General features: G+C 40.0%; 1 protein-coding gene across 8 annotated transcripts in view; it reads left to right on the top strand.

The window, feature by feature from the left end:
- szt2 (SZT2 subunit of KICSTOR complex) overlaps positions 1 to 23997 on the top strand; it is a 59896-nt gene that overhangs the window by 32288 nt on the left and 3611 nt on the right. For 5 of the 8 annotated variants that reach the window (XR_013285215.1, XM_077533262.1, XM_077533263.1 and 2 more), the window contains 25 exons: positions 688 to 775; positions 854 to 972; positions 1232 to 1396; positions 2381 to 2465; positions 3865 to 4035; positions 4972 to 5175; positions 5746 to 5936; positions 6201 to 6361; positions 7311 to 7408; positions 7485 to 7617; positions 8646 to 8776; positions 8981 to 9028; positions 9893 to 10056; positions 11424 to 11612; positions 15635 to 15890; positions 16965 to 17044; positions 17159 to 17284; positions 18422 to 18624; positions 18744 to 18840; positions 19617 to 19697; positions 19959 to 20033; positions 20874 to 20939; positions 21992 to 22205; positions 22829 to 23012; positions 23081 to 23203. Coding sequence is in view for 6 of the 8 variants with exons in the window: in XM_077533262.1 (XP_077389388.1) it covers positions 688 to 775; positions 854 to 972; positions 1232 to 1396; positions 2381 to 2465; positions 3865 to 4035; positions 4972 to 5175; positions 5746 to 5936; positions 6201 to 6361; positions 7311 to 7408; positions 7485 to 7617; positions 8646 to 8776; positions 8981 to 9028; positions 9893 to 10056; positions 11424 to 11612; positions 15635 to 15890; positions 16965 to 17044; positions 17159 to 17284; positions 18422 to 18624; positions 18744 to 18840; positions 19617 to 19697; positions 19959 to 20033; positions 20874 to 20939; positions 21992 to 22205; positions 22829 to 23012; positions 23081 to 23203 (3452 nt within the window). In the remaining 2 variants the exon portion in view is untranslated. Of the gene's footprint in view, positions 1 to 687; positions 776 to 853; positions 973 to 1231; positions 1397 to 2380; positions 2466 to 3864; positions 4036 to 4971; positions 5176 to 5745; positions 5937 to 6200; positions 6362 to 7310; positions 7409 to 7484; positions 7618 to 8645; positions 8777 to 8980; positions 9029 to 9892; positions 10057 to 11423; positions 11613 to 15634; positions 15891 to 16964; positions 17045 to 17158; positions 17285 to 18421; positions 18625 to 18743; positions 18841 to 19616; positions 19698 to 19958; positions 20034 to 20873; positions 20940 to 21991; positions 22206 to 22828; positions 23013 to 23080; positions 23204 to 23997 lie in introns of those variants that run through there. The other 3 variants (XM_077533267.1, XM_077533266.1, XR_013285216.1) reach the window with 3 other exon arrangements.

A 23997-nucleotide genomic window follows, 5' to 3' on the forward strand; every position in this document is an offset into this window, starting at 1 on the left:
AGATGTTGCAGTTACACTTTGGGCCAGAGGTGGCAGTCGTGAGTAAAAAAGTGATAAACTACACAAAGATCCTTTTAATGCTTCTCGTTTGGTGATGAAGGAACCTTATTAACTAAAATGATGAAATGTTGGTCATATAAACGTCTTTTATTATTTCATTTTATTATGTTTGAGGCAGCCATTTTGGCCATTTCCAAACAAACCTGTCATATAGATTTTCTATAACTGCAACAAAATTGAACCACACAGTCTATTTTATTTTATTTTTTATAGATTTACGGTTCATAGATTTTTCCCCAGACCATAAATAGACCCACAAAAAATAAAACACATGGAAAGTCTCCTATTTTGATTGGAAACAGCACCTTTCGGCTCTTTTTTTTTTTTCCTGTTTCAAAGGGTCCTAAAAAGAAGAATTAATCTTGGGGATTTTTTTGCTAATCAGCTTCAAAGCTAGTTTCAATTAGCAGCATGAAATTCAGTAAGTGTAGCTATGCGTCGACCTAAAAGAAGAATGCACAGGAAGTCTGCCATTTTGGGTTGAAACAGTCATTTTGAACATCTCAAGGGGTCCTTCAAAAAAGAACTTGCCTTACTATTTTGCCAGATCCATGTATACTAGATGCATGGATAATCCTAAATTATCTCATTTAAAACAGTACTGATGTCTGTTGTTTGGGCTGTCAGGGTTCCAGGTCATCTCTGGAGGGTGCTCGTCCAGTGGGCCAGGTGGACAAGCACATCCTGCTGCTGGTGCACGGCGTGGGCAATGCAGGTAACCGGCGGGATATCTTTCAAACATGGCCTTGACGTCAAAGAAATTCTGCTGATGGGGTTTTCCTGCGCTCGAAAGGTCCCGAGATCACGGACGAGCTGGTCAAGGTCCTGCGCAAACGTCTGGATGAAACCACGCTGGACATCATCACCGTCATGCTCGTCAGGAACTGCAAGCTGACACCCGCCGACGTGGAGGTTCACTTCTTCTTTATGCAAGCCCCCTTTCGCAATGTTCTAAACTAGGAGTGTGACGATATATCGATATCGCGATAAATCGTGATACTTTTGTCTCCCGATAGTTTAGTGATACGTCTACGCAAGTATCGTGATATTTTTAGTTAAAGGCAGCCTCTTATGTTTTAATTCAGGAAAAAGCACTATATAAATACAGGATATATCATGAACTCCATGAACTCATCACATGAACTCCTTCTCAATCACCCGCTCTGTTCAGTTCATCCAGCCGTCGGGCTCGTCCTCCAGCGAGGTGATGACCTTCGGCCTCCCGGCCTTCTGTCTGCCGTGGCTTTCGGCCGTGTCGCACTACCTCCGCCAGAACCTGCTCATCTTCCTGCACGTGCCCAAGTACACGGACAGCAACACGGCGCACCACTTCAAGGTAACGCCTCAAATTCTTTTGCTCTGCAAAAGTGGAATGGCGCCAAAAGGACAATTGTGTACCCAAACCCCTGCCGTAGATGGCTGCAGCAGTGGTCCTCGCTGTCCAGAAATTTAGACGTGTCCTCATAATAATGCCCATTCTCCATTTTGAATAAGTAAAGATTACCATGACCTTGATGAATGATAGGATGAATGGCATATGATCTACACCTCAACTTGTTATATTAACTCATTTGCTCCCAAAAACGTAAATACGTTCTATTTTAAATATTGCCCTTGACCCAAAAACGTATTTACACGTTTTTTTGTTTTTTATTTGTTTGTTTGTTTGTTTTTTTATACTAGAGCATACAGAAGGTTTTGATGCAGCGTCTGACCTGAAGAGGTCACTTAAAGCATTGGTAGTTATTACAAAAAATGGCCAGCAGGTGGCAGCAGGGGATAATAGATCAGCCAGGGCCATGTTACAACAAGCTCTTTTCCCCCATTGTTTTCAACAGGTTTGTGAATAATAATGAAACTTAGCTATATTCTAATGCTAATTGCTGCAAAACCGAAACAGATTTAAATATACTTTATTTTTCGCTGATGAAAGAAGACTAATCTTTCTTTTGGTAGGTTCTATGTTTTTATAGCAATAGAACACAATATCTCTTGGCCTTGCAAATTCAGTTGCTTCAGTGAAAATGGCTGGGAGTGAAAGAGTTAATTCAACCCTCTGGTCACAAGTGTGATTGACAAGAATAATTTGATTTACAGGGCTGTAAAATGTTACTTGGGTAATCTTTCAAAAATATTTCCAGTATATATTGCCAGAATACATAGCTTGGATGAAATGGATGCATCTGCACATGTTTGGAATAAATGATCACATGACCAGAGCCGTTTACTTCCGGGTTACACCTTGAAAAGAAGATGGCTTCCTCAATTCGTCCCAGCATACATAAAACATACATTTTCACCGTGCATCTCCTTTCTGCAGCACTGCTTTCACTCGAGCGCCGATGTGGCGGACGGGGACATCTACCTCTACAACAAGCCTGGAGGTCAGGGGACAGGAGGCAAAGGTACACCTGTTGGAGATAAATAGATAGCTCAAACAGTACGAAGACGATTGCGGGTGACGGTTTGATCTGTTATTGACCCGAAGATATTTACAGTATATTGTCAACAGAATTTCTGTGGGACATCCTCGGAATCTTTTGGTCAATCAGGCGATGAGAGCATATTCGCTTAAAATGAAGCTCACTCAGTAAACATGTTTTTGCAACAATTACTGTCAAGGCCTTGCTAGTCGAAGGGCTAGCTTATCCAAGCAGCTAAACATTCATAAACAAACTCCACGGAGTCCAGGTGCGCAGTGAAGTTGTCTATTAATATTGTGAAACTGCAACAAGAAACATACAATTGACATTTGCGCGACATACACAGAAATAATAATAGGAAAACAAACGTAATTAGCATATGCTAACAATTAGCGATCGCGATTAGCATTAGCATTTTTAAATTGACAAACATCTACAATTTGGCACACATCTAAATCATTTAAATCACTTACAGACGATGCTTGAACAAAGTACTGTGAGAAAGGAAAAGTTCCGCTAGTTTCATTGAGATCACTTACTTCCAGTTTCTGACTACTTCTTCTATTTCCACACACGCAAATAACATTAACTCATTTGCTCCCAATAACGTGTAAATACGTTTTTTTTTTTTTAAATGTAAGTGTCACAAAGACGTATTTATACGTTTTGTTTTGGGTTTTTTTATGCTAGAGCATATAGAAAGCTACGATGCAGCCTCTCAACTGCAAAGAACGGTTGCAGAAATGGTAGTTATTACACAAACCGCCCGCAGGTGGTAGCAGAGCAAAGGAGATCAACCAGGGCCATCTAGAAAAAAAGCTAAATTACTTAGAATTTTAAATAGATTTGTGAAAACGGATGAAACTTTGCTCTCTTCTAATACTAATTGCTGCAAAACGGAAACAGATAGAATCATACTTTTTTTTCTGATGAAAGAAGAGACTTTAATATTTCTTTTGATAGGTTCCATGCTTTTATAGCAATAGAACACAACATTCTGTGGGCCTTGCAAAATCAGTCAAAATCCAGTAAAACAGCCGGGAGCGAACGGGATTGCGAAATGTGAAAATGGCGACGAGTGAATGAGTTAACCACTAGGTGGTGCAACGACACAACTTAACCACTGGGGGGTGCGCTAACACAATTGACAAACTGGAACGGTAAACATAACAATTACACAGTGACCTTACCTCTCTGGTGCTGGTTCATCTTAGTTCATTCTATGATATGATGTGCAACATAACACAAAATATACATTTTTGCAACCTATTTAGGCCCCAAAGCAGTTAGTTGGACCCGAGTCAATTTGCAATTTCGGCCTGTCAAAAAACCAAAATCCACAAATGCTATTTTCATCGTCGCACCCTCTCGCACCTCGCAGGGATCGCCTGCATTACTCTGACGTTCGTGGACGCCGCGGGGCACCTCCTCCAGGCCGCCTCCCAGGACTACGGCAGACAGACGGACAACTGCTCCACCCCGCTGCAGCCGGAACACTTTGACCGCTTGACTACCGTGCTGAGAGTGAAGGCCAACGACGGCGGGAGCCGAGGTGAGGCGTTGCTGTTGCAGCGCGTTTCGGAATCGCTTCCAAATCCAAAATGTAACAGATTACATCTTAGTCCTTCAGAGTTACATTACAATATTAATCATGCAATCGTTGTCATGAGGTATGTAATTTCACTGTTATTTTTGACTTAATTTCACCAATAAGAGTTGTCACTTGAATACAGTGGTGGCCAGCCAATGACTGTGAAAATTGTTATAAACATAAAAGAAATATGTGAATGACATACTCATTCATTTATTTAAAACATATTTTTGCAAAGTTTATCCTATATATCAACATATATAAATATTAAAATTAAACCCTAATTCATTTCTCTTCAAAAAATGTGAAAAAAACTGAAAATTCTTAAACCAATTAATTTAAAATAATAATTTGTATTTCTTCAAACACATGTTCATAAATTATTTAATTTACTTATCTAAATTTACATTTGCAAAAATAAATTTCTCTTCTTAAAAAAAAAAAAACCTTGAATCCGAATTTATTGTATTTAAAACATTTGTAAATGAGTCAAATGAGTTTTTCTTTTCTTTTTCTTTTTTTTTTTTAAACACTTCGACAGTTTTTTTTTAATATCAAATGACATTCAAAGTTTCTATTTTTGGAATACTTATAATTTGCATACTAATTTTCTTTAAAAATGTGCAACTTATATTGGAATTTCCTTCTTTAAAATAAAAAACGTTTGTGAATTAGGTTTTTGTTCCTACTGTTAAACACAACATTGAGTTTCTATTTTTTCTAAAAATGTCAGTTTTCAAATTATTAATTAAAAATTATAATTTAAATAATAAATTTTAAAAAATGGTATATACAGGACCAATTGATTTTCCTCTTTTTTTTTCAAGGTTGTTATTGAAAAAAACTAGAAAAAAAAATAAGTATGATTTGAGTTCTTTGATTTGAATAAATATTTAGAGGCGGCGTCAACGCCACTGCTGGTGCGCTTCGACGTGTGGGAGCAAGGCAACGTCAGCCCGGCGCAGCTGGCCGACAAGCTGCAGGGGGCGCTGCGCCACGCCCTCTGCGACGTGCTCATGGAGCTGCGGGTGCTGCCCAACCCGCTCTGCCTGCCCTGCGCCAACGCCAACGCACACGTCCCCCTTAAGGACCACGCCAAAGGTGACACTCTGCCGACGCCCACCAAATGATGCAAAAATACACCAAACTGTACATGGGACATCATCACAAAAAATGTTGTTTCATCACGTGTATATTAGGGATGTAACGATATCAAAACATCACGATATGATATTATCACGATGTGATGCCCACTATACGATAATTAGCATATTGTGGGGAGGTTGGCGATTATTTAAAAAAAAAAAAAAAAAAGTCACAATATTGTTAAAAAAAAAAGCACAATATTTTGCTTTTGGACAACATCAATGCATATCAACCACCTACAATCTCTAACAACAAACCTAGAAGGGCCAAAACATCCCTAACGAAAATTAAATTGTACTAAAAAACTAGCCACCAGGGGGTGCTAGAATTGCACAAAGGGAAATCAACCTGACTTTTTTTTTTTTTTTTTTACTGATATGTTGCTTTTAAATATCGTGAACATGATGACGACGATATTGTGGCAGTTTTAATATCACGATATTGCCCTTATCGTTACATCCCTAGTGTATATGTATGTCCAAATGACATTACGATACCAGTTTGTTTTTAATTTCCAATATTCAGGCGCGTTGAGTCTGCCCGAGGCGAAGGACACTCCCCGGCAGCGTAGCGGCTCTCGGGTGTTCAGAAGCAGCCCGTCGCCCATCACTTTAGCGCATCCCGGCAGCGGCGGCGCCGGCATGACGGGGACCAGCACGCCCGAGTCCACGACGCCAACCGGGAAGAGCACGCGACGCAGCTTCTGGGACATTCTGGTAGGTTGGTGCAAAAACCTCACTGGTTAGATGTTTGCATTATGAGCAAGTTCATGAGCAATAAATGGTTATCATGTTTTCACGGAGTTCTATCTTACGGCAATTAAAAAAAAAATTCTCCACGATATGCTGACCCTCCAATAAGTTGAAGCATGATCTAGCAATGGACAACTGTACCTGAAAAATGTATTTTAGCGCTGTAATGAAAATATTTGTATTTCCTCACTCGCCACAACTCGTCGTCGCTGTTGTTTGTGGCCGCAGAGCAAACCCGACTCGTCGGAGCTGGGCAGCCCGAAAACCACGGACGACATCGTGCCGGAGCGAGGCGAGGAGGGCCGCGTGGCGCGGCGCCGGCACAAGACGGACAGCGTCAAGCAGCAGTGGTCGCAGGAGAAGCTCGGCGAGCTGGAACAGGCACAAAGGTGCGTACAATAGGCGCGCTTTTGATTTACAGTTCAGGCTGTTTGAAAGCGCTATATAAATGAAGTTGAGTTGAGTTTTTTTTTTTTTTTTTTTTGGGGGGGGGGGATAAATAAATAATTAAGATCTGGATGTAAAATATGTGTGATACTTTTAGTAGTAATTCCTACTCATTTTTGAAAGTGTATTACTTATACTTATACCAAATATTTAATCAAATGTATTCAGTATATGGTAAATGTAAATATGGACTTTACTAGTTTTTTTTAGATTTAAAATAATCAATTAATAAATAAATATTTAATTACTATTAGTTTGTTTTACATTTTTTTTTACTTGTATTGTTTACAATAAATCAATGAAACAGTGTCATTAAATAAATAAATGCTAAATATACACTAATTTACTGTTTGTTTGCATTAGTTAAGTGTAATAATTGTTTTCTTGAGAAAAATTTAATAATAAATAAAATTTTTCAAATCTATGGTTTTTATTTATTTATTTATTTATTTATTAACATTTATTTTTTTTAACTGTTTGCAATAAATGAATCCACCCATGCTCTATGGAGTAATTTGCCCCAAAATATCTTTACAATAGCCTTTATTATTTGACCATTTACGACTCAGACATCTTCTAATTAGCAGATTAACACCTTAGCTGTTCACAATGGGTAGCCTGTGGTCAATAGTTTTCAGACTGGATTCGGGTTTGAATATTTCCCGCACTCTGTCTGCGCATGGAGAAGGGAGCGTGCAGTGTCACTTTTCGGCCACACGTGGCAGTAGTGATTCGAAATTCAATTTCCTGCATTGAGCATCTGTAATGCTATAAATACAATAAACAAATGAAAATTGACCAATTTTATAGGGAAAAGGTTCTGTTACTGTTGTAAGTTGGTGGAAAAATGTCCACTTTTTTTTTTTTTTTTTTTTTTTTTTTCTGTTGCAGGAGGCAAGCGTGCCAGCTGGAGGAGGGCGACGTGGGCGCTCTTCATCCCGTCTACCAGCTCACCTGCCAGCCCTGGATCACCTTCATGGCCGAGCTCGGTACGCCGCAATCTCCGTGAATCCGCTTTTGAAATTCGGCAACCAATCATGTAGTTTTCCTTCCGCATTGTTACAGGCTGCCCGTCTATTCAGCAGTGCTCGGCCGATGTGGCCTCCCATTTCCTGCTGCCGTCCATCCTGGCCGAGCTGGTCAATCTGGTGGCGTCGCTGGCCGCCGACACCGGCGTCAAGGTCTTCGTCAAGACCAGGTCAGTGCTTGTCGCCGCCAAAACGCACACAGCAAAGTGGGCGGCGCCAAAGCATTTTTTGGAACATATTCACTCATTTGCTCCAAAAAACACATAAATACGTTCTATTTTAAATGTTTTCAATGTGCCAAAGACGTGTGTGTGTATATATATATATATATATATATATATATATATATATATATATATAATTTTATGCTAGAACATACAAACGGCCAGCAGATGGCAGCAGAGTGTAAGAGATCAACCAGGGCCATGTTAAAACAAGCTGATTTCCCCCACGATTCTAAACAGATTTGTGAATAATGATGAAACGTAGCAATATTCTAATGCTAATTGCTGCAAAACACAAAAAGATCGAAATATAGTTTTTTTTTTCCTGCTGAAAGAAGAGACTCTAATCTATTAAAGACTCGAATCTAGTAAAGTCGACTAGTCGATGAATTAGTTCAGCCCATACCTACTTAACTCATTCGCTCGCAAAAACATATAAACACGTTCTATTTTAAATATTTAAGTGTCCGATTTTAAATGCTAGCGCATACAGAAGGCTTTGATGCAGTTTCTCTACTGCAGAGAACGGTTGAAGCAATGGTAGTTATTACAAAAACTGCCAGCAGGTGGCAGCAGAGTATAAGAGATCAAACAAGGTCATGCTAAAACAATGATTTCCTCACAATTCTAAACAATTTGTGAATAATGGTGAAACGTAGCTATATTCTAATGCTAATTGTTGCAAAACCGAAATAGTTAGAAATATACTTTTTTTTCCCTGATGAAACAAGAGACTCTAATCTGTCTTTTGGTAGGTTCCATGTTTTTATAGCAATAGACCACAATATTCTGTGGGCCTTGCAAAATCAGTCAAAATCCATTAAAACAGCGAGGAGAGAATGGAGTTGCTTCCGAGAAAATGGCTGCCAGTGAATGAGTTCATGACATTTCAAATCATTTTAATGAGGAAAGATGATTTGAGGTGTTTTGAGATACGAGCGTGGTCACTGGACGAATTATGAACTCGCTTCCAGCTGTCCTGTATCGAGAGACGTCTTCGTTCCGTTGTCCGCCCTGCAAGACCTGTGGCGTCCTCCCGAGGCGTCCCGCAGCTTCGTCGTCATCGCGAGGAACTTTCAGCAGTGGCGCTGCAGCACCGAGCAAGGTAAACGCAACCGACCCGAGCCGCATCTTTAACCACTCGTCCTGCTGTCACCATCGGCGTCACCTGTATGTCTTTGTTTTGTGCGTGTGTGTGTGCGTGTGTGTGTCTAACACACGCGTTGTCTTAACATGACTTGTCGTTGAGCCGTGTCTTCTCTGTCTCTTGTCGCACGTCTTGCGTCTTTCCATCTCGCGTCGGCCGCAGATGACAGTTTAGAGGAGGAAAACACGGCGCCGCTTAATAAATTCACACGTAAGTATGACTTCTTCTACATTAACAACTATCACACAAGTGGAAAAACAACTCCAAATCAAAGCCGAAGCACATTTTCAATAGCACTCTCATTATATATGGTACACATGCATACGTTTCACTCATTTTCTCCCCAAAAACGTATAAATACGTTCTATTTTAAATGTATTAAGTGGCCCAAAGACGTATTCTATGCTAAAGCATACAGAAAGCTTTGATGCAGCCTCTCAACTGCAGAGGCTGGATGAAAAAAATTGTAGTAATTACAAAATGGCCAGCAGGTGGCAGCAGAGTGTAAGAGATCAACCAGGGCCATGATGAAACTTAGCTATATTCTAATGCTAATTGCTGCAAAATGGAAACAAGATAGAAAATATGTTTGGTTTTTTTTCCTGATGAAAGAAGAGACTCTAATCTTTCTTTTGGTTGGTTCCATGTTTTTATAGCAATAGAACACAATATTCTGTGGGCCTTGCAAAATTCAGTAAAACAGCCAGGAGTGAACCGTTTTTGAGTGATTTATTTTTTTATTTTTTTCATTTTCATTTCATTTGTTCATTTATTTCAGGCAGCATTTCATACGCTATCACAATATGTAGGCTCAAGATGCACTTTTTATTCTTCACCTTCACATATTTCATTCGTATTTTGTGGCGCAACCCCAAACTCGAGCTTTTGTCAGGGTCACGTCAGCGGTTGTCAATGACTTTCCTGCCAACCCGGAAGTACCGCGTAGTTTATCGTTTGCATACCATCTGCACAGTGATGGTCCTCAGAGCATAAAATGCGGTTGTTGTCGAATGACCGCCTCCAGAAATGTCCTCGACTCCTCCCCCTTGCCTTTGTCCTTCTGACTTTGTGCAGCTCAAAAGGGCCTCCAGCGCTTTGAGGCCTCTGAGCAGCAACAGCAGCAGCAGGGTGACTGCTCCAGCCTCTCGGGGCAGCAGCAGCAGCAGCAGGCGGCAGGCTGGGCGTCGGCGCCGGCTCCCCGCCAGAGGTTCCTCTTCATCCGCATCCTGGACAAAAAGGTTGGAGGGTGTTTGGACATGTGATTTGGATGGAAAAGTTAAAAGCGTTTGTGAAATATTTTAACACAGATTGACAAATTGTGTTTTTCCTTGTCAATTAATGTGTAAATAAAGGTGTTAATTTTTTTTGGCTAAATGGTCTTAAATAAGTATTTAAAAGTCTGAAATTTAACTTGAACAAACCTGGAGGAACCCTGTCACTATATATTCGCCCACCTGGGGGCAGCATAATACAGACAAAAGGATTTATTTGGAGGACGTTCACGGCTCCGCGGGAACCAGCTGTCATATTAATATTTCTTCGGCGATGAAAAAGAATTCATAATATGCCTAATGAACTTAAACATCTCACAATATACATAAATAAAAAAAATCCGTCGGGCCTGAAGATCTAAATTACTTATAGAACATACAGCCTTTGTTTTCTGTAGGCGTAAAAAGCAGGATTAAACAGGATTTGACATTCAATAATCTGAACAAGAAGTGGATGAACTGAAATAACTCGTGTTGTTCTTTTTGACAATTTTTCCCCCTTTCTTACTTACATTTTTTTTATTTCAACTAATTTTTCTACACTTGTCATGTGTTTATGTTTATATGTTCAAAACCAAACTAAATTTAATGTGAAACTAAATAACGTGCTGCCAACTGGTGTGAATTAACTCAACTTTTTTTTTTTACAAAGTATTTTAAAACAAACTATTGTTGTATATGAAGTGGTGCACTTGGAGCAGAAATCGGTCACGCAGTAAAGAAAAAGATAAGTAAATCAAAAACAATTATAAGTATACAAGAAATTAAAATTTTCGTCAATAAATAATAACAAGAAGTAGGTGTGAGTGAATAAATAAACTAGACTTAAAAAAAATATCTATATTTTTTTTTACGAAAAAAAAAACTAGACTAAGTGCAATTTCTGAAGAAATTGCGCGGGAATGCTGAAAGCTGAATACTAATAGCTGAATGCTAATGAAGGAAATAGAAAGAAATTCTGTGAATGTAATTAACTATTAATCACTAGTAATTGTAGTAGTAGTAGTAATAGTTAAGTCAATTTATATTATTAAAAAAAAAAGAAAAAAAAAAGATTGCTCCAAGCAAGTCTTGAACCCGCGCATTGACTGGCCTTGGTAATGCAAGGCAGATGTTTTACCAATAAGCTAATCAACATGTTCACACTAATGGCTAATGACGTATTTGTATTTAAAAGTGTCAAAATGTGCTTTCAGCATTGCCACGGTGAATAAAACCAAAAATAAACTGGAAACAGGTGAAAATGGAGTTGTCAGAAAATCTGCAAAATAGCGGAATCACAAACCCGAAACCGACTGTCGGCTTGACGCGCTGCGTGTCACTCCACCCCGCAGGTGACGCTGTACAGCTACAACTGGTCCGTCGACCTGGGCGCCTCGCTCAACCGCGAGCTGGCGCGCCTGGTCAGGTGGCAGAACGCCCGCGCCCACGTGCTGCACTGCCTGCTCAGCCAGAAGATGGGCCTGTTCCACCACCACTGCTTCTCAGACGCGCCGCTCCACGACGACCATTCCAAGCGGGCGGTAAGTGGCGACCGCTCGCTCGCTCGCTCGCTCACGTCACCGCGCCGGACATCTGCCGCCGCTTTCCTGCCAGCTGAGGTGGAAGCGACCTGTAAGGGCCAGCATCTGCTTCGCGGGGGCCGCACCAGGCGGCAGGTCCCCGCGGACCGACGTGCGCAGCTGTTGTGGCCCCGGGAAGTCGAACCTTGTCCTCCTTTGATAAACTCACTTTAACTAAAAAAAATAGCAAGTCCTAAAAGATGCAGAATGTAAATATTGAAGTTTGAACTTGTGACATGAAATTTAGTCGGCTTGTCAGTCATGCATTATAGTTTTGGAATTTTCATTTTAGTTACTTTTTATTTCATTTTTTTTTTTTGTTTTTTTTTTTTTTCAATTTAGTTAGTTTTAATTAGTTTTTAGGGTGGCTCTGTTAGTTTTTTTTAGTTTATTTATTTAATTAAATTAATTTATTTATTAGTTATTTGATCAATGCTTAATTTTATTTAGTTTTAGTGTATGTATATATATATATATATATATATATATATATATATATAAAAGTGTATTACTTGTGCGCAATATTTAAAAAAAAAAAAACATCTAGATGACATCACTTCTGTGTGACACCCTTTCAAATGTCCTTATTACGGTTAATATCAAAACAAATCTATTTAAAATCATCCCCAAAGGCTAATGCATTAAATTAATTACCAAAGACTAAAACAAATGACATTTTTCCTATAATTATAGTTAGTTTTAGTTGTTTTTTGTTTTTTTTACATAAAATGTAGTTTGTTTTAATAATTTTTGTTTGTTTTATTTCATTAACAAAATAGTTTATTTTATTTTAATTTGAGTTTTTCCATTAGTTTTAGTGAACTAAAATAACCTTGATTCCATATAACGTTGGTCGTCTTTCCCAATCGTTGCTTGCATCTCGAGCGTTTGTCATGTTTCGTCTCGCTTGCTTCATCGCCGCATCACACACAGGAGAAGTGACAAGGAAGTGAGTCCATATATGGAAATGTCTCGCCGCTGCCTTGACGAGTCATCACAAAAAAGAAACGCTGCGTTGAGATTTGCTTTAGATTCAATCGATTTCAGCTCCGGCTTTTACGCTCAGCTTTCATTCAAGTCCGTTTCCCTTTTTCTGAGCGCCTCAGCAAAAAAACACATCCGCTGCTTTTTTATTATTAAATATGCGGCGACGGGCTGATTTTTTTTTTTTTTTTTTTTTTATATTTCTGCAGTCAAACGCAAAACACAACTTGTCAGTGCTGTGCTGATGCATTTTTACAAATGAGAGAACAATTCCAACAAAGCTAGGAAAAACCTTGAAAGTATAAAAATAAGCAGAAATGTCAATTTGTACTATATAATACTGTAAAAAAAAAAAAAAAAAAAATTCAGATAATCGCATATAAGAGGTGACGTATTAATCATTTTTTCCCCACTCCTAAATAAAAGTGCCCTAAATTACCAGCGTTTAACACGTTATTAGCAGCAACGAATCAACTTCAAGCGTTACACGTAGATGTGTAGTAGTTAAATCGACTGGTCGACAAATTAGGTCAACCCCATGATTAAGCAGTCGTCAACTTCAAGTTTTAAATGTCGATGAATTAGTTCAGCCCTGATCTACTTAACTCACTTGCTCCCAAAAACGTAAATGTTTTAAGTGTCCCAAAGACGTATTTATACGTTTTTTATGTTTATGTTTTATGCTCGAGCATACAGAAGGCTTTGATGCAGCCTCGCAACTGCAGAGAAAAAGCGGGTGAAGCAATGGTAGTAATGACAAAAACTGCCAGAAAGTGGCAACAGAGTATAAGAGATCAACAAGGACTATGTTGAAAACAAGCAGATTTTCCCCACATTTCTAAACAGATTTGTGAATGATGAAACTTAGCTATATTCTAATGCTAATGTCTGCAAAACGGAAACAGGTAGAAATATACTTTTTAGAGACTCGAATCTTTCATTTGGTAGGTTCCAAATTTTTATTACAATAGAACACAATATTCTGTGGGCCTTGCAAAATGTATATAAAGCACTGTGAATCTGGAGAGTATTACGAGCATTTCACTTTTCAACACTTTTTTTTTTTTTTTATTTTTTTTTATTTTTTTTTTTTTTTTTTATTTTGAGGAACAAACTGAATCCATTTTTGCAGCAAGATAAAGTGTAACATGTTGTGAGTTAAGTACTTGAGATTTACTGGAGCAGCATCTTCCAACAAAGTGCCCTTTAAGTGCCCCGCCCCGCGTGGCCCCCCGCGGCCAATTACCAAGCGCAAAAAAACTTTCGCTTTCCCCCTGATGGCCTTCACGGCCGCGTCACTAACGAGCTCGGACAGGAAGCAGAGTCAGAGCGGCAGAAAATTTGCCTGAATCGGCCTTCATCTGTCACGGCCGTGACGGGAGGCGGAAGGGGTGGGGGGGGGGACGAGCGGGGGGGCACCGGCCGGCCGGCCGGGGCCTCTCCGGCCCCTTTCGCCTCGGGACCGCCGCCGCCGCCGCTGCGCTCTGTCGTGTCGGCCCCGAGCTGCTCCGCTGAGCTAACGCGCCCCAAAGTTGCTCGACAAACAGCCAGCGTGGGGATTTCAAGTCACCATCTTGCTTCCCTGCTCAGCTCCGTTTGCGGGGCCAGAACAAATGAAACCGAATCAAACATTACATTTAGAGGGCTATGTAGACATTAAATATGTAAAAATGCTACTCTACATATTTATATAGAATAGAGCTGTCAAAATTACTTGTTGAATCGACAAGTAATCAACTATCAAATTAATCGACAACTATTTTAATAATCAAGTAATCGTTTGGAGACTTTTTTTTTTAATTGAAAATTGTCCAAATCTTCTGCTTTCAGCATATCAACAGCATTTGTTCACTGATTATTGTAGTTCATCATGAACGAAGACTGGTTATCTTCCATGTTTAATCAAACTTATCTTCTGTGTTTTGCAATTTTTACTTTGGAAAGCAATGACCAAACCGGGAAAATGGTACATTAATCCTTTATTTTTTTTAAGTCACTATATGAATACAAAGTACGAAATAAACACCAACAAATGCTTTTGTAATACACTTTAATGCAAAATTAAACCTAATCCGATTAGTCGATAGATTAATTGATTCTAAAAATATCCGATAGTGACAGCACTAGTATAGAAATTAAATTTTATGTAAATATTGTTCATTATGTTTTTGAATAAATATTAAATGTGAAGTGAAGATGAGCACTTTTTTTTTTCCCTTGTGTACCGGTGCTTGAATAGTATTCTTATTATTTATATTATTTGTTTTAAATATATCTTTACATTATTATTATTATTATTTATTTATTTTTATTTTTTTATATTGTATTTTTATTTCATTCACTCTTAACGTGTAGAGTGCAATTCACTTCACAAATATGGCACTTTTCTGTGCTGTACTGTATTTATTTTCATTTATTTAATTCAATCTCCGGTGTAATAACCTTATTTATTGATTGGTGAAGTTTGATTTTTATTATTATTATTATTATTGTTATTATTATTAGTTCAGTCTCTGGTGTAATAACGTTATTTATTGATTGATTGAATTATTATTATTATTAATTCAATCTCTGGTGTAATAACGTTATTTATTGATTGATTGAATTATTATTATTATTATTATTATTAATTCAATCTCTGGTGTAATAACCTTATTTATTGATTGATTGAATTATTTTTTTATTTTATTATCTGTTCTCATTGCTGCTGGAAATGTAAATTTCCCAGAGGGAGCCATCCCAAAGGGATCAATAAAGTCAAGTCTAAGTCTAAGTTTAGACATTAAAATGATGTCATTTATGGTACATTACAGTTACATGAAGTGAAAAATAATGTTAAATGTGAGGCGCATTCATTAAATGTTGTTCATGTGTATCGATAATGATTTAAAAATGCATCATGACATTGAAGACAGTAAAGGTTCCTGTATTGAAAAATCTGATGTCAGTATGCCAACATTGGGAAATAACATGAGCGGTTGTCGCCCATCGTCGTCCAGGACCCCAACCCCTTCCTAGGCGCGTCCATGGAGCCGGACACGCTTCTGCGCAGCGCCATCCCGCCCCTGGCCAGCAAAGAGCAGGGTCGCCTGGCGTCTTCGGGCCGCAGCCTGGCCCCGCTTCACTTCCCCTCCGAGCTGCTGCCCTTCGACGAGGCTCTGCGGGACGTGTGCGCCATCAGGGCGCTCACGGACGGCGACGCCGTCGCCCGGCACGGCGGGCAGCTCCTGGACATCAAGGCGGCTGAGAGGAGAGGTTGGCAGACTCGGGTTGGAATCGAGAGCTCTTACGTATGAGTCCGCTAGCGTAATGCTAACATGTAATGTGAAACAACATGGACAAGTTGAACAGAAATTAGCATGAATGCAACGGCCTATTGATTTAGATGTCCACATTTTTAGATCATTGTTGTTAAAGTACGGAAGACGATTAGGGCCAGTGAAGAGAGGGAAAAAAAAAAAAAAAAGTTTGGCAGGATTCTGACTGCAAAATCAGAATTCTCACTTTGTGACTGACTTTATTAGGTACGCCTTGCCAGGATATGCCCCGACCTGAACAGGAAGTGACTTGGAAGTCACCTGATTTCAACAGGAAGTGACCCAATTTCCACAGGAAGTGACCCGGAAGTGACCTAATATCAACAGGAAGTGACCCTATTTCAACAGGAATTAACCTGATTTCAACAGGAAGTGACTTAAAATCAACAGGAAGTGACCCGGAAGTGACTTAATATCAACAGGAAGTGACCTGTTTAAACAGGAGGTGACCTGTTTCAACACGAAGTGACCCAATTTCAACAGGAAGTGACCCAGAAGTGTTAATGCTAAGCTAGTGTTAGCATTAGCAGAATTCTCACTTTAATTCTGACTTGAAAGTCAGAATTCTCACTTTAATCTCAGAGACTTGAAAGTCAGAATTCTCACTTTCAAGTCAGAATTCTCACTTTAAAGCAGACTTTAAAGTCAGAATTCTGAAATTAAAGTGAGAATTCTGACTTAAAGTCATCTTTAGAATTATTTTCTCAGGATTCTGACTTATAAGTGAGAATTCTGAGATTAAAGTCAAAGTGAATTCTGACTTTAAAGTCAGAATTCGGACTATTCTCACTTTCATCTCAGAATTCTGTCTTTAAAGTGAGAATTCTATTGTCAGAATTCTGACTTTAAATTGAGAATTCTCACTTTGAAGTCAGAATTCTGAAATTAAAGTGAGAATCCTGCCATGTTTTTTTTTTTTTTTTTTTTTTTTTTCCTCCCTCTCTCGACTGGCCCTGATCCTCTTCTGCATTAAGGTCTTTGCGTTGTTGCTATTGTTGTTTCTTGTGTACAGAGCTGGAGAAGCAAATGAAGATTGAGAATCTGTTTGTGACGTGGCAGCAGCGGTCGGCGCAGTCCAACATGCCCATCGCGGTGCGTTCATGTTTTGTTTATCGATGCAGCTCAGTGAAGCCGCAATTAAAGCTTTCCAACGCTGTTGCCCGTGAGCATAAAATTTGACGTCGCCTTTCCAAATCTCCTCCTCAGATGGCCGACTTGGAAACCCTGAAGCAGTCGTCCCGGCTGGTCCACTACTGCGCCACGCCGCTGCTCTTTGACCCCGTCTTCCGCAAGCAGATCCAGGAGGAACAAGCTGCTCAGCCGCCCGTCAAGGTACTACTGCACTGGAGGGAAAATGGAGGTTGGAAATTGGGGGCGGGGGTCAGAATATATCGTTGGCATCATGTCATTATATTTACTCATTTACTCCCAAAAACGTATAAATACGTTCTATTTTAAATGTTTTAAGTGTCCCAAAGACGTATTTAGACGTTTTTTAATGCTAGAACATACAGAAGTCTTTGACGCAGCCTCTCACCTGCAAAGAACAGTTGAAGGGAATTGCTTCTGCTGGGAGTGAATGAGTTAAAAGCAGCACATCTGTTCAAAAAAAGTCAGGTTGATTTTCAATTTGTGCAGTTCTATCACCCTCTGGTGGCTAGGTTTTTTTTTGTGCTGTTTAATTTTATCAAGGCATGTTTTGGCCCTTCTGTGTTTAAAATCCATGCTAATGGCCAGATGAAAGGGAATGATGTAATATGCTTGTGAACCAAGTCAATATGTGGAGGAACTCAATATATATAATACAATATATATATATATTTATTTTTTTACACAATATTGTGACTTTTTTTTGTATCGCCAGCCTCCCCACAATATCGTGATAATTATCGTATCGTGACCTTCATAATCGGATTCATTCCAATTTTGCCTTAAGGTGTATTACAAAAGCATTTTTTCACCCCTATTAACCAGTGATTGGTGTTTATTTCATACTTCGTATTCGCATAGTGATTATAAGAAAGAAAGAAGAAGAAAAAAAAAAGGTGGATTTATGTTGTACTGGTACCGGTTCAGTCATTGTTTTTCAAAGTATAAACAGATGTTTGCAAATGTTGTCCATTTAATATGCTCGTCAATTGCTTGTCAATTAATTTTGGCAACTCTAGTCCAAAGTCCAGACTGATTTTATCTTATTTTTTTGCAGCCTGCACCTAACACATACTATAAATAAACCCTATTTTTCATGGAAAATAACCCAGGCTTAATCAAAATTTAAAGAATAAAATAAATTCTTCAATGTAGTTCTAATGGCCGCTTTTTTTTTTTTTTTTTCCATTTTCACAATTTGTGGGAAGACTTGGTCACTATGCCAGCGAATAGCAGGAATCCACTGTTATAGACAAAACAAAAAAATAGATTTATAAAGACTTAATGGATATGCTGAGTTATGTTTTCAACGTCTTGCAGAAGCGTCACCGCTCAAGCGACTCGACGGCGTCGGGGCGCGACCGCAGCTACAGCGGCGACTCGGGCGACATGCTGCCCGGCCGTCTGAAGGAGGAGCCGTGGCTGCTGGACATCTCCAGCGGCTTCCTGCAGCAGTACGTGCAGTACCTGCAAAGCTTGGGCTTCATCCTGGTGCAGGTGCGCCCGCAGTCGCCCGCTCGCAGGTCGGTATCCACCCGTGGCGCCCGCCTTTTTTGCTTTTTTTTTTGTCCGTCGCTGATTGGGCTGCCGTAGCAACAGTGTGTCCCCCCTCCCCCTGCTCGTCCTCCATTTTGTTTGCCAGCATCGCCCGCGCTCGCGCCGCCATGTTGAGCTCCATGTCGTCCGAGGGCAGGATGTCCTTCTCCTACGTCAAGCAGAAGAGTGAAGACAGCCCCAAGGTGAGTCCAGGCCCTTCAAATTCCATCAACTTGATCAGTTCATTCGAATTGAATGAATTAGAAATGAAATATCAAAATGATTTTGTTACGCACTTTTACGTATTCGATAACATGATTTTCATACAAAGTACAATAATTGCCGAATTATCTGAATTAGTGTCTACTTATTAAAAGAAACAGGATGGTGATTATGAATATCAATAATTTAAAACAAATTAAAAAAAAAAATGCGAGAAATATTTTTCATAAAGCGTGAAGACAGCCCCATGGTGAGTCAGCGCAAATGCCCCCTGAAATTCCATTAACTGCAAGACTTGCTCAGTTAATTAGAAAAAATATATAAAAATGGGCATGAATTATTTTATGAAACAATTTTACGAATATGACGTTTTCATATAAAGTACAGTAATTGCTGAATTATAATTAAATTCTACTTAAAACTAAAATAAGCAATTTTACAACTATTAACCTTTTTTTTTTTTTTTTTTTTTTTACAATTAAAAGGATGGTGATTATGAATATCAATAATTTGAAGGAAAAAAAAGCATGAAATATTTCTAAGAAATGTTTTTACATAACTATACATGAGATTCAGATCTGTTTTTTTTAATTACATTTCCAAAAACAAAAAACAAATTCCAACAAAGTTTTACCGCATGCACTAAGGAATTATTATTATTATTATTATTATTATTATTATTATTATTATTTATGTACTTATTTTTTGTTGTTGTTATTACTATTTCACTGTCTATTTTCATCAATCCGCTCTACAGACCACTGTGTCCGCCACCACCGCTTACCACCTCCAGAGGGCGCTGCCAGGTGGGATTGTGTTGATGGAGCTGGCTTTTCAGGTACAATTTAAAAAAAAATAATAATAAATTATGTCTCTAAAAATATAGTAACGTTTTTCTCATTAAAGTGTTCATTAGTCTTTCATGCTAATGCTAATGCTAAGTTAACAACAAATTTGCAAACTGTCAATATGGTAGTCTACAAAGAATGGAAGTAGAATTGCAAATGTGAGAAAAAGTACTCTGTACGACATTTTAATAGAATTATTTGTAGCTTTGAAGCATTTTTTTTTGTTTTGTTTTGTTTTGTTTTTCCTGCAGGGCTGCTACTTCTGCGTCAAACAGTACGCGCTGGAGTGTTCTCGCATCCCCATGGGCCAGTCGGTCAACTCGCAGGTAGGAAAATGAATGGCTTTCCTCACAAAATGGCGCCTCCGAAGAATGCTCCGCCCATATTCAACAATGTCGTCAATAAACTCGTGCAATTTGTCGTCGACCAGCTGTTTACTATATCTGCTTCTGATTTGGGGAAATTACCTGGTAGGGCTTCGGCAAAATAAAGCACAAACACTGGAATTAGCCACAAAATAAAAAAAAAGTCTGCTAACTGGCTAACATTCCAGCGCTACTCGGTGAGATTTTGCGGCATGTTGATGCGCCTCAAAATATGAATAAATACATAGATTTCAGAATATAGGGAGTGCTCGAGTTAAGGTGCACTCGAGCTAAGGCGCTCCACCATTTTGGCCCCGCCCGCCCTTTTGGCTCCTCGTCCGCGATTTAGCCATTAGCTAGTGCTAGCGCTTGTGCACAGTATCTTTGGCTTTTTCCACCCTCTTTTTTTTTTTTTTTTTTTTTTTTTTCTCCCCCCACATCATGGCCCCAAAGAAGAAGAAAGCTACGTCTTCTATCAATGTTGGTCCAGCCAATAGAAAAGTAATTACTACAGAAACGAAGCTAAACATCATAAAAACATCGCAGAAAGGAGAGACACCGTGAAAAAGAATGAAAGTATCAAATTCATTATAGACAAAATATTAACTTTTTATTGCTAAATAAGTGAAGTATCCCTTTTAATGCAACTTTTTTTTTTCGGCTTACATATCGCCAGGGCGACTCCATGATGTTGTTCCACCTGTCCATGCGTTCCTGTCTGAAACCCCTCCCCCTTCCCTGTGCCCCCCCCCACCCCGTTCCTTTACATACGCAACACACTTCCTGTCATCTCTCCATCAGGGCGGCCTGCTCATCAAACCTCGTTGTAAGCCGTTCCCGGACGCCGCCCAGGTGTCTGACTGTGCGGTACGTCCCGGCCATGATCAGGCAGGGGGAGGGGTCGTGGAGGTGGTGGGGGTCATTCAAACCCCCACTTTCACCCTTACCTCGCCTCTCTGCTTGCCAGTCTCATCCTTTTACCTTTTTGCTCCTCCGGGTTGGCTGGCAGTCAAAATTGACGAGAACTTCCTGGTTTGCTAAATGGTCGCCTAGACAAAGGTTTCATTTAACCTTTGACCTGCTGCTGAGCTCCTTTCTGATTTCCTGGCCGCTTGCTCGTTATGATTCATTCCCAGTTTCTGCCGCCTTCCTTGCTTGGACTTTCTTATTCTTCCTTTTTTTTTATCGCTTGTGTGCTTTTTGTTTTGTTCCATTTACTTTGAAAGGGGAGAATCACGGGGGTCAAACGTGGATGGCAAGTCCAGAAGCTGTGCGGAGTTCCCCAGGGCGCACAGTCGGGGCCCCCGCTGGTTTTGACAACTTTTCTTTTCCCAGCATGCTTTTTGGGTCCCCGGCTAACGAGCGGCGTCACCGTCATCCGACTGAACCTTCCCGTCAAAGTCGCAGCGGGAGTTGACTTGGCTGCCAACGGAGCCGTCCGGGACTGCGGATTTGGGACTCGTCGTCATGACGCCGGCTTGATAGTCACACTCGAAGTGCCGGAACACCACAAGAGGGGGGGTGGAAAAGTTCATGTTTTCATTCTTCCGTGTCAAGAGGATGTTCTTATCTTTTCACCACGGTTACCACTGGATTTGAGCTGCAAAGGACACAGAGTGCAAGGTGTTAAAATGAAAAGAAAGTTCCCTTAAAGGTTTTTTGATTGTATTTTCCCTGATGGAGGCAGCACTTCACCAAACCAGCAACTGAGTATGTGCAGCAACTCAATTTTGTTTATAGATCAGACTGCAGAACATCCTCACTAACCGTACGCAACGCAGCACCCTTAATCTGATGATTACCCCCCCCCCCCCCCTCCAGCTTGATCTTTCTCCTCATTTCCCAGAATGCTCGGCTCGCTTTTTTTTTTTAGGGGCGTGACTGACACGAGATTGACGAGCGTCGGCCTTGTCTTCCAGCTCTCCATGCTGTTCACCGAGGAGTGCGACAAGGTGCGCGACCTGATGCACGTGCACTCGTTCAGCTACGACTTCCACCTGCGGGTGGCCCACCAGTACCTGGTGGGCTGCCACATGACGCTGCGCCAGGGCTACCAGCTCACCGACTTCCTCGGCGACTTCATCACGCAGCACCCCGACATCCCCAAGTTCGGACGCAACCACGTCGTCCAAGGTGGGCATTGCTTCCGCTTTTCTTTCCTTTGATCTTTCCTCTGGTCACCCGACTTTCTGAACTTTCAGGCTTCGGGTGAATTAGTGGGCACAAACTCGCATGCACGCACATTAAAAAAAAAAAAAGAGAGCAATAATGATGACTTGTTGAATCGGTAAGACTGGAGACAAATGAACAATACTGAGCTTGTTTTGTTTTGTTCTTTTAGTTTTGTTTTGGAAAAAAATACCCGTTCCTCTTAATTTACACTTTTTTTTTTCTTTTTTTTTTTTTTGTTCAATTTGATTTTCATGTTAATTGGTCAAATTTCCTGATGAGTTTTATACATTATTTGAAGGCTGTTAAACTCATCAATGCGTTGAATTTTAAAGTTTTCAGTTGTATAAATAATGGATTTGTGTGGTCTCTGTATCCACATCCAAACGAATAGCACGTTTCTGTAAAAAAAAAAAAAAAAAAAAATCAGCATAGATTTTGCAGGCACTTCAGTGCAATAGATCAGCTATGAAACAATTAAATAAATTATCGAACATATTATTGTCATGAAATGTTAAAGGTTGATTTCCACGTTAAAGTGACTCGAGCAGACTCCCTGATTGTCCTTCTCCCTTCCTCTGATCAAGGGAGCTTCTCCACCTCCACCAAGATGATCACGGCCCACCAGCTGTACAACTACATCACCGACCACGCCGGCATGTACGGCTTGAAGCCCCTGCGCATGTCCAAGGCCGCCGCCGCCGCCACCGCCGACGCCAAGAAGGCCACGCCGGACCTCCACGAATACGCTCTGGTCGCCTTGTGGAACAGGTAAGGACCAACGGCGAGAAATGTCTTGAGCTGCCTGACCTCGACTCGGAATTCTTTCCCCGATCCAGCTCGGGTTCGTACAAGGACCTGGAGGGTCTTCATCACCATGACGACTTTGACGTGTCCCTGGTGGTGTGTCACAACGCTGCGCCCTTTGAGGAGCAGTCGGAGGCGGAAAGAAACTTGCTCAGGTAGGACAAATCATCAGTTGACAAAAGGTTTTCTCAAAGGGGAAATCATACCAAAAAAAAAAATTTAAAATTCTTGACGATATATTCTATGCAGCCCCACTCTTCTAAACACGATATTCTGGTGAATATTGCGTTAGTGGAATATGAGTTAAGCAGCAAAATCCAGCAGTTTTTATCACTATTTAGAAGGCGGACATTTTGCCACTTGCCGTCGACTGAAGATGACATCACAGTAAGCAGCAATCACAGCTCAGCTTCAGAAAACAGGTGAGCTGTGATTGGTCGTTGCCTGATCAACTGTGATGTCATCTTCAGTCGACAGCAAGTGGCAAAATGGCCGCCCCGGAGATCTATACGGTTGGATGTTGCTGCAGAACTCACATTCCACAAATGTAATATTCATCAGAATGTCAGTTTTAGACTAATGAGGTCAAGGGTTAATATAGTTTTAGAATTTTCATTTTTGATAGTTTTTGTTTTGTTTTGAGTTTTTTTTTTTTTTTAGATTTAATTAGTTTTTAGGGTGGTTCTGTTAGGTTTTTATTAATTTTAGTTATTTAAAAAAATGCTTAGTTTTAGTTTCAGAATTAGTTTTTGTTTTGTTTTGTTTTTTAAGTGTATTACATGTGCGCAATATTTAATAAACACCCTGGTAAAATGAAAAATTTATTTTTCTCACCTGGCGTTGCATTTCGGCTGCTTTTCTATTGGCTGTTGCTAGATGACATCACTTCCCTGTGACATACTTTCAAACATCCTTCTTCCGGTTAATATCGAAATAAATGTCCTTAAAA

This window comes from Festucalex cinctus, chromosome 10 (genome assembly GCF_051991245.1).
Source record: "Festucalex cinctus isolate MCC-2025b chromosome 10, RoL_Fcin_1.0, whole genome shotgun sequence".
NCBI lineage: Eukaryota > Metazoa > Chordata > Actinopteri > Syngnathiformes > Syngnathidae > Festucalex > Festucalex cinctus.